Genomic DNA, 10,997 nt, shown 5'->3' on the forward strand with positions numbered 1-10,997 from the left:
ACCTAAAATATTAAGCTAAGTAAACTCTACATTTATGTCATGCACACAAAGCAACACGACCATAAAGCCAAACAAAAAAACATGATCATTACATAACTCTACCAACACAGTTCAACGCAATGTATGCTTTAGTACATCACACAGAAGTAAGTGCTTGAATTATTCATAGTAGCCACCAAGAATGAAGGCACTTATATGGTACGGACATCAGAAGCTCGAGCCATCTTTGTCATAAGCGCATTCATTCGGTTCAAGTGGACTTTGAGCCTTGTCACCTCTCCTTCAAGAGCACGAACTTGCTCCTTAAGTGCATCAATCTGAATTTGGCATTCCCTACCGGTCAAGTATGAGTTATGTACTGATTCAAACTATTGTTGCTCTAGGCGTACCACCATGTCAGACTGGTTATGCTCAACTCGAGTCATTCCTTCATCAAAACGCTGTGTACATAAATGCACCTCATTTTGAAGTTGTGAAAATTGTTGGCCATTGGTTGTTGAGTTACATCCAAAAGAGCCTCTAAGTGCCTTTCAAATTCCAGTTGCCTACACTCAGCACGAGCAAAGAACTCCTGCATTGCTACCAAGAGTTGCTCAATCCCATCATGTACCACTGGATCAGCAGAAGAAGTTCCAACAGTGCGAGCACTTCTCTTTGCTGCTCGAACATTGGAAATCCTTGGAGGAGTGGCCTCAATTCCATCGGATCCAGTCTCAACGATGATGTTGGTATTAGTGTTTTCCATAACTGTATCATTAAACATCACATCACAATGTAGACAAAAGGTAATCTATGTTTTAACTACCACAAAGGGAGTAGACCCTTGTGTAATATATGCTAAAAAGCCAACATTTAATCATGCCAAAAGAAGCGTGTACTACACAATGTCCAAGGTGCTCAAGTATAGCAAGAGTACGTGGAGATACTTTATAGTCTACCATATATGTCTTCGCAACGTACATGGTTTTCTCTCTACCTTAGTGTATATTATCCTCTCTCTCTGTCTCTCTCTCTCTCTCTCTCTCTCTCTCTCTCTCTCTCTCTCTCTCTCCCCCCCTCTCTCTCTCTCTCTCTCTCTCTCCATATCGATAGACTTCTCTACAAAACTGAGGATCAATGCATAAAATTGACATTCTTAAACAACAATGCCTACAATAGGAACAAAATAAAGTAGTTTAGATATAGAGAACTTACATCTTTCGAAAAAAGACTCACTACATAGACAGCTAAAAAAGTCACAATAAACATGAAGACCTTAACAAATGTATCAAGATATCTAAAGAAATGTTTAATGAACATGGTTGAGTTCTCGATACAAACTCATCGAGGGACACTATAGTGACACAAACATAATCTATGAAGCAAAATTAACGCAACTCGCTTCATCATGTAATTGACAATTGTCTTGAAGTTTCTCCATCCCTAGATTAAGGACTGTTTTACCATCCCAAGGCTGATTATCTCCTGAACAAAACAAATGAAAGTAGTAAAAAAAGCAGGATTTCTTTCACACAACGCAATCAAAGCACCAAACTCTAACAGTTTCTACACACCAGTTATTCTAGCCACGTATGGCAATGCTAAGTGTGCAAGTTGTTTAGGCAAGTAAATTTGGTAGATGAGCTCAGAGAATTTGGAATTTTGAAGGTATTCCCAGTCATTGGGAATGGAGTATCCTTCGTATGTCACAAACCACTGAACATCATCTCGCTCCTTGGAGGAGACACACTCCTTCCTAACTGAGTACACACCGTACTCAATGTCGGATGAGTATGCCAAAATACGCAACATGAAAGCATCGATCGATGGAAGTTTCCTACGATTCACAACACATTAGAATGGATCAAAACCATTCATATTACTTTATGGTTAGCCAATTCGTACTTTCATGTGCACACACCTCATCTTGTAGTGTTTGCAAATGGTCTTAACAATTTTTGCGTGTGACAAAGGTGCACACCAAAAATGTGGCTCTACTAAAGGAACAAAGAAGACTTCAAGGTTCAAAAATGAATACAATAAACATCACACAATCACTTAATGAACAAAAACATACCAGGATATGTATCATTTTCTATGTTTATATCGAAGGATACCTCAGAGATGTACTTGTATTGATCCATGACCTATACAACAAAGTGGAAACCCAAAAAAAAGACAATAAGAAGATGGGATGGAACACTCACATGACAGAGTATGACATGCCATGGAGAGAAAAGATAAAGTAATTCACAATATTTAAATTGGAACACAAAATAGACAGCAATGAGGAGAAGGAATGGAGCCTTCACATGGCATTGTTCAATATCTCTTTGTATACAATGTTCGTTGTTAATGCATTTTTGCCGTTTGCATCAAAGTTCCCCAAGAGAATCTTCACTCCAGTAGTTGAACGCGCACTTGAGAGTGCAACGTATAATTGTCCATGAGTGAAAACTGGAGTCACCAAGTAAAGGCCCACCAATGAAATGCTTTGGCCTTGTGACTTATTTATTGTCATGCAAAAAGCCAATCTGACTGAAAACTGTCTCCATCTAAGAACAAATGGCAAATCTGTACCAGAGTACACAAAACATATTCGAGGGATAAAAACCCTGGTCCCAACATGCGTACCTGTGATAACTTCTGCCTCTAAGACCCTTCCTTGAAATCCCTTGCACACCAATCGTGTCCCATTGCATAGACCCTGACTTGGATCAAGATTTCGTAGCAAAATTATGGGTGCATTCATCTTTAACTCCAAGCAATGTGTTGGGAATCCACCACCCAAGGTGAGACTATTCAAAAACTCCACGGAGTATAAGGACGCATGTTGCGTGGAGTTTCCCATCACAGAGTCAGCGCTAAAGTATGTCACAACATTACCTTTCATTGTGTACAGGGCCTTAGCATTGAGACTATCAACCTCAGAGTTTTTTGGAGCAAGGATGGCGCGCTCTTTGAAGTATTCTGCGTGATCAACATGTCTATCCATTTCTGAATAGATGCAACCTATCAATCCATCCACTGAAGATGAAGAAAGCACCATGTGATGGGGGATCACTATTCTATCTTCACCATTGCTTACCAAAGTCCCATTTCCTACATCTATAAGCCATTGTCTGTAGGCAGCATTTGCAACATCACCATCTCCCACATGCATGTTACATGTCAATCTGAGAATCTTAACATATGGCCATAAGTGTGATCGACAGAGCGTAGCATCAACAATGTCAACACGTGTTCCCTTAAACACCACTGGCAATATTTGTCTAAAATCTCCCCCAAGAAGTATCACCTTGCCACCAAATGGCCTTTCTAAACACATGATGTCTTGCAAAGACCTATCCAAAGCTTCAAAGGCATATCGATGCATCATGGGAGCCTCATCCCACACAATGAGCTTACATAGTCTAAGCAATTCAGCAAGCTGACCTTGAGCAGGGATATTGCATGTACTACAATTGTTTAACTCCAAGGGTATCTTGAATCTAGAGTGAGCGGTGCGTCCATTTCGCAATAGCAATGCTGCAATCCCTGAAGATGCAGTGGCCAATGCATGGCATCTCCTTGTCCACGCAATCGTGACAACAAACAATTATACAAATATTTTTTTCCAGTCCCTGCAGGTCCATCTAGGAAGAAAATAGCTCCACCATCAACAGTCAATGCATGCAGAACTGTCTCAAAAGCAATTCTTTGATCTTCATTCAAACTCTTCTCCATCGCACGTGATGTGGAAAGCTCTTTCATGGAATCAAAGCATTGCTCGTGGAAAATCAAAGTATTGTCATGAGGCGGCAAGAAGCGCTCATCAGGCATTGGAATTCCAGGATATTCGGATAAACTTCGTCCAAATGTACTGAGAATGTTTTGCAAATCTCGTAATGCATACCCTTCTGCAGCCTGTGCACATTCATCCAAGGACTCATATCTCCTCTCCAATCTGTGTCGATAGTCATCAGACAAAGACAGACGAAATCTCTCCCATAAATGATCAGGGGAGGAAGGCTCACAAAACAATAGGATTGTCACAAACAAATGCCTCAATTGCAAGCCTGTATGTGTACTGCAAGCTTCCTCCATGCAAGCAAACCATTCCCCATCATCCTCCAGGATACCTCTTGCAATGCATGCTGCCTTGAAGGTGGGGAACAATACACCATTTAAAGAACACAAATCCTCAAATGATCTACATCCTTTACAAACAGTCAGAAGCAGACGAACAGAATACCGTTCACCCGCAGAGGGCTGCACAAAATACATTCGACCAATGGTATCTCCACGGCGTCTCCTTGTCCATTTTTTGGACCTCGAATTCCACACCCACTTCTGAGGAAAATCAACGTACAAAGTATCATTTGCATCAAGATTATTCGCGTTGCAGGTGAACCACTCTGTTAGGGTGGTCTTCTCCGCGCCCTCCCTTTGCAAGACATCGTTAAGGTTGTCATTATCTCGAAATGTCACAGTTTGTCCAGCCGGAACATGCACGCTCAATCTTTGTACAACTGGTGCATCACTGTGTAAAGGAAAATAAAAAATCCTCCAGCAAGCCTCACATGCAGACACATAGCGGCCATCCATATACATATATATCTCGTCAACATTCTCCCTTTCAACAACTTGCATCGACGTATGAAATCTTACAGTTGCCCTATCATGCCCCTTGTAGATGTACTTGTAGACATACTTTACAGCTGAAATCGTGGAGCATATCTCAACATTTATATGTGCATTAAAAAGTGTTGATAATATAGGATTATATGGCACCACCCATCGATTATCAATAGTGGAACCCCCTAACCGTGGCAGTGGAGCCATTGTTACGTCGCACATAAATGGGATAACCATTGTTATCCACAACTGTTTGCTCACAGAATGGTCGTGGATATCTTCTGATACATCGTCCGTCAACCATGCAAGGAGATGAAGTGTTTAACTCACCACATGGACCATGAATGTTACAGTTGACAATGATATCATGCAGCAATGGAAATTGGTTCTTATCGGGCAACTCTGCACAAACTAGCTTATCGTAGTCAAATGTTGATTGAGGCTTACATCGAGGATCTAGAATTAGCAGGGTGTGAGAATGTGGCAAGCCCCTCTTTTGGAAATCCACAACAGACATGTAAGCCACCACTTTCCCAAAAATGTCTTCTTTCAATATGTGCTTCATCATACTGGAGTGTTTCTGAAAGAAAATCCTGGTTGTTATGTCTGGTCGATCAGTGGAAGCCTGTCCTGGCAACAATGACTCATTTATTTCTTGCCAATTAGGGTTGCATGTGAATGTGATGAACAGGTCTGGCTTTCCCTTTGCACGCACAATTGCCATTGCATCTTGATACAATTGATACATGTGTCTAGGGCCACCTGTGAAAGATGAGGGCAAGACAATTCTTTGACCCACACATCGACCAAGGAGAACATCATTCTCAGATGAATGCACCATGTCAACTAAGCCTGCATATAACTCTGCCCTCAATGTTTGCTGATTGTTACGAACCCACGAAAGGCGACAATCCTCAATGGCACAATATGCATCGACCATAAACTGCTGAAGTAAACGACCACCATGAAGCAAGCATAGTTCTATATCAGCACGAACTTGTAGCCGATATGCATAGTACTCTCTTTGACTGACATATTCTCGATTACTCAATGCATCCAAAGAAGCATGCGCATCAGCATAAGGGACCCTGATATGCCATCCATCTTCTCCCCGAGGAACGAGAAGAACATACAAAAGTGGCATGTACGATCTGTGTAGATTTGATATCGTATTCAATCTTCCATCTCGACAATGAATCACAATGTCTCGATGGCTAGTTGTTTGTAAATCCCCTTGACCTGGCATAATTCTAGCAACCTCATTGCCAACAGGTATCAAATACTTCTCCCCGAGGAAAGAGAAGAACATACAAAAGTGGCATGTACGATCTGTGTAGATTTGATATCGTATGCAATCTTCCATCTCGACAATGAATCACAATGTCTCGATGGCTAGTTGTTTGTAAATCCCCTTGACCTGGCATAATTCCAGCAACCTCATTGCCAACAGGTATCAAATACTGCCTAGAAGTATTTCTTTTCTCACAAATTGTCATTTTGATCTCGATACCAGGGCTATCACGTAACATTCTGCCAACATTATAGAAGGCATCCGCATATGGATTACATGATCACATCATTATCGTCAATGCATTAAGAATAGACAAATCCAAACCATCCAAGGCATTCATACAATTTTGAAGCTCATGCTCAGTATCGTACACATACATCTGTGCAAATTTTGGAGCACCTTCTCCATGCGGCATCAAAGAACCAATTCGATGGTACATGCCACCATGAATACGAAAACAATATGCACCAGATCTACCCACCAATGTCTCATCAATGCTAGCCCCAAGAGATGCAAATGCCATCACACTATTGTAACTCCTGATGTTTCTTTTGAAAGATCTACTTGAAGCATCATTGTTATTGAGTAGTCTCTCCAATATATCTGGTGGTCTTGCAAGAGGAAAGAGAGAAACTTTCCCTCCCCTGCAACAATATTTTCTAGTGGATGGTGTCACAGCTTCCTTCATCTCACACTGCCAGAGGCGTGCACCACAAAACTCACAACATGATGACATAGTCCCCATACGTTCTGTACGTAAAGACACATGTGTCAACGGCAGCATGGAAGAATGAACTCCTGCAATACACGGGTAGGTATGTAGAATGCAAGCGATGCCTCCAAGTGAGATATCATGAACATACGGGGTGCGCTTTTCAGTTTGATCATCTATGAGAGGACAGAAGTGTCCATCATGTCGATGGCGTTGCTCTCGTATACTGGAGGTTCGTTGCCTTGCCCGTTGTCGACGATATCTTCTCGTTGCATCCAAACGTGAGAGAGTGTGTTGTCTTCATCGATGACCTTGGAAGACAGTTGGCAAGTCTTGTGAAATGGTAACATCACCATGAAAACACCCCTCCATAAGTGGAGAGGCCCCCCTATCATGACCATGGCCATTTGTGGGGAATGGCACGTATGCAATGCGTTGTACAACAGCTTGCCGACAATAATGTCGTGCAACTTGTCGACGTGCACGTGTATGTGAGTGTTCACTCGAGGAGTTAGGAAGACAAAGGCATGTATCCCCTATCCTCATTGATGCTTCTGTTGAGAAAAAAACACCAATTATACAATAAGTACATTATTATTATTTTTTAAACTCCAAAAGTAACCTCAAAATATTATCACCACATTACAATTCCCTCATGCTACCTATTGCACATGTAGGACGACAGGCTATCGACACGCGGCAACGGTCAGCTTCCGAGTTTTTTTAAGCTAAACCTAGGGTTTTGTCGAGCTGTGTGTGTTTTGTGTTTGTTCTTGTGTGTGTGTGTGTGTGTGTGTGTGTGTGTGTGTGTGTGTGTGTGTGTGTGTGTGTGTGTGAGAGAGAGAGAGAGAGAGAGAGAGAGAGAGAGAGAGAGAGAGAGAGAGAAAGGTGATTAATTCTCAAGGTGTCTCAACTAAAACCCTAATGAGAGAGATAGATCTCAAATTTTGTGGGTGGGATTCCACTAAACCTAGGATTTTTTTTGGCTCTGACTTGTGTGTGTGTGTGTGTGTGTGTGTGAGAGAGAGAGAGAGAGAGAGTGAGAGATGTGATTAATTTTCAATGTGTTTCAATTGAAACCCCAATGACAGAGAGATAGATATATAAATACTGAGGAAGAACCACGAACTACTTGAAAATATCATTTTTGCAACAATAATTTTTCAAAGCAAACTAATTGGACAACTGGGGTTTGTGCAAAAATCTAAGGTATTTACCGAGATCTCTACCAAGAGGGCCGAAAGTGTGACCCTAAAACTTAATGTCCTATTGGATCATAGTCAAGATTTTCACTTTTAACCGAAAAAATTACTTCTTATCGAAGAGGGCTCCTAGAGAGAGAGAGAGAGAGAGAGAGAGAGAGAGAGAGAGAGAGAGAGAGAGAGAGAGATTTCACTGACGTACTAATAACAAAAAAAGATGGGGAGAGAGTCTTAAAACTCAAGATGTAAAAATGTAGAGAGAGAGAGAGAGAGAGAGATGATAGGGTAGGAACGATACCAAATATGTAATTCGAAAAAATAGTTTTTTTACCCGCACGAAGCGAACATTCTTTTTTTGGTAATAAATACGAAATCAAAGCTTAAAATTGGCAAGCACCATTTCTTTTTTGCATCAAATGTGAAATTGAAGAGTTCGGCACTTACCTTGTGCCTCGACAGTGACTCCCGCTTGCAAAGTGCACCCGCCCTCACTCCCAAATGGAATGTTTTAGGCTTCCTCGGCTTGCCCGCGACACTGATTTTAGCACCCCTCGCCTTCTTTTTTTAAGCAATAAATACGGAATTAAAACGTAGAAATGCCAAGCAATATTTTCGTATTTGCAATAAGTATAAAATTGAAGCGTTCTGCGCTTACATCTCTCTCTCTCTCTCTCTCTCTCTCTCTCTCTCTCTCTCTCTCTCTCTCTCACACACACACACACACACACACACACACACACACACACAACAATGGCCTCGACACTATTAGATCCACCAACATCATATCTTTTGGTCTCACAGGTCATTTTTGGCCTTTTAAAGAAGTTTAATATAGCATTCCATTTTATTTCTCTTTCTCTCTCTCTCTCTCTCTCTCTCTCTCTCTCTCTCTCTCTCTCTCTCTCACACACACACACACACACACACACACACACACACAACAATGGCCTCTGTTCGCGCTTTATTTCTCCTCTTTTTGGGCAGTCTTCATATCAGGTGCAACATTTACCATGGCTAACAACAACACAGATGTGTTCAAGCTGTTTGCCTGCTGAGGACATATTGGATGGGCTTATATGATGCAACATGTGCTTGTGTCAAAGGGCGTCTAGAATATTGTGCAGGGCATTGATGTACGTCCTAGTTCTCAGGATGTAGACGATGTTGAGGATGTTGTAGGTCTTGCTGCAAGGATTGCTGTTGTTAGAGTTGTTTTGCCTACGAAAAAACAAGTTGTTGGGATGTAAAGGATGCGAAGGCTCATGTGTTGATTGTGTTGTTTGTAAAGCGGTACATTACTCCTCACATTCGTTCAACAAAATCTGCAAAACAGGCTTGGGATATTCTGGGTGGTCTTTATGCAAGTCGCAATGAGGCTAAAATTGCATTGCTGTGTAAAGAGCTAGAATCGAAGATTATGCATGAGGAAGATGACATGGACACTTTCCTTGCTGGTGTCAAGGATATCAATGAGAAACTTATTTCTGCAGGTGAAGTCATTTTAGACAGTTTCCTTGTGCAGACTGTTCTTGATGCCTTGCCAGACTCTTACCATAGTTTTGCTAGTACTTGGAGACTTATGACCCAAGGAATTCCTGAAGTTGTCAAGTTTGATACATTGTGCACATTACTGTTGCAAAAGTCACTTTCTAGAAAAAACAAGATTAGACAGCATGCAGTTGAACAGGCTCTCATTGCTACTCAAAGAAAGCTTGGTAACAACAATGCAGCCACTTCTTATGGTTCTTCTGTAAGTGGAAAATCACATGTTCATAATGCTTCTTCTGGCAGTAATTTGTCTGGAAATTTTGGTGATAAGGGCAAAAAGAAGATGTGTTGCCATTATTGTAAAGCTAATGATCACTTGATCAAGCAGTGTCCTAAGTTGAAGGCCAAAGAGGCTAAGAAGAAAGAGGGTGGTTGCACCAAATGCTGGTTCCACTACAAATGCAGCTATTGTTGAGTCTTTTGTGAAAGGAGACTGTGATGTTGATGTTGATGTAGAATGGGCTTTTAGAGCAGAGTGTACCTATAATCCTGTTGTCCATGATGCATGCATGTTAGTTGCTACAGATTCACATGTGTGGTATTTTGATAGTGGTGCTACAAAGCACATTACCTCACATCGTGATTTGTTCACCTCTCTTGAGTCTATCCCTCACAGAAATTCAAGTACTTGTGCCAACAATGCCTCTTATCTGGTTCAAGGAGTTGGAAAGATTGTGCTTATTGTCACACGTGTTGATGCACTTTATGTACCTGGGAACAAGAAGAATCTTTTCTTTGTATTTGCACTTGCTAGACTTGGTCTTGTAGTCAAATTTGTGGATGACAGATGTACAATACATGATCTCAGTTTCGGTGATGAAATTCTTGCATCTGGCATTTTATGTCGTGGGCTCCATAAGCTCACTTTGTATGACGAGTGTGGGTAGAATTTTGCAAATGCAGTTGTGATTCAAAGGCTATTTCAGATGCAAAACTTTGGCATGCACGTTTTGATCATCTGAATTTTGTCAGTTTGCTGCGTTTGCAAAAATCCGATATGGTTGCTTCTTTGCAGCCTCTAGAAGCACCTCTTGAAGCAACATTCTAAGTTTCCAAAGGATGGTTCAGTTAGGGCCACATGCATGTTGCAACTTGTGCATAGTGATGTTTGTGGGCCCATGCAAACTCTGTCCTTGGGCAATTACCTTTACTTCGTGACTTTCATTGATGATTACTCTAGGCATGCATGGGTATTTTCGCTTAAAGCAAAGTCCAAAGTATTTATGTGCTTCAAACAATTTTTGGCTATGGCTGAAAATGTCTCGAAATGTACTATGGGCACCCTCTGTTCCAATACAGGGGGGGAGTATATGTCTCATGAATTTAATGCATTTCTAGCTAGTTTTTGGATAAAACACCAATGTACAGTGCCTTATACGCCTCAACAAAACGGTGTCGCTGAGAGGAAGAACATGTCACTTACGGAAATGACACAATGTATGGTCAAAAGTCAAGCTTTGCCGTATTTGTTTTGGCTTGAGACCATCATGTGTGCCACTTATGTACTAAACATGTGTCCTACAAAAGCTTTGCAATCTATTACTCCATATGAATCATGGCATGATAGAAAGCCTTCTATTGAGCACATGCGTGTTTTTGGCTGTTTGGCATATGCTTTGGTACCACAAACACAACGCAAAAAACTGGG

General features: G+C 41.3%; 1 protein-coding gene across 1 annotated transcript; it reads right to left on the minus strand.

The window, feature by feature from the left end:
- Nucleotides 1–368: 368 nt before the first annotated feature.
- Nucleotides 369–5,740, minus strand: LOC147448101 (uncharacterized). Its single transcript, XM_086523751.1, has 7 exons — nucleotides 4,927–5,740; nucleotides 3,576–4,679; nucleotides 2,614–3,516; nucleotides 2,321–2,553; nucleotides 2,057–2,126; nucleotides 506–747; nucleotides 369–440 (listed from the first exon to the last, which is right to left on the minus strand). The coding sequence occupies exons 1-7, from the start codon at nucleotides 5,738–5,740 to the stop codon at nucleotides 369–371; spliced, it is 3,438 nt and encodes a 1,145-aa protein (XP_086379877.1).
- Nucleotides 5,741–10,997: the final 5,257 nt, after the last annotated feature.

The sequence above is a fragment of the Adiantum capillus-veneris genome, chromosome 11 (genome assembly GCF_014529385.1).
Source record: "Adiantum capillus-veneris isolate H3 chromosome 11, ASM1452938v2, whole genome shotgun sequence".
Classification (NCBI taxonomy): Eukaryota; Viridiplantae; Streptophyta; class Polypodiopsida; order Polypodiales; family Pteridaceae; genus Adiantum; species Adiantum capillus-veneris.

Coding starts and splice junctions, on each gene's coding strand:
- LOC147448101 (XM_086523751.1), bottom strand. CDS start 5,740: ATGCCACTTTTGTATGTTCTTCTCGTTCCTCGGGGAGAAGATGGATGG. Junction 2,554..2,613: donor AGAGGCAGAAGTTATCACAG/GTACGCATGTTG, acceptor ACTCTGGTACAG/ATTTGCCATTTGTTCTTAGA. Junction 2,127..2,320: donor ATGCATTAACAACGAACATT/GTATACAAAGAG, acceptor TTTGTTGTATAG/GTCATGGATCAATACAAGTA.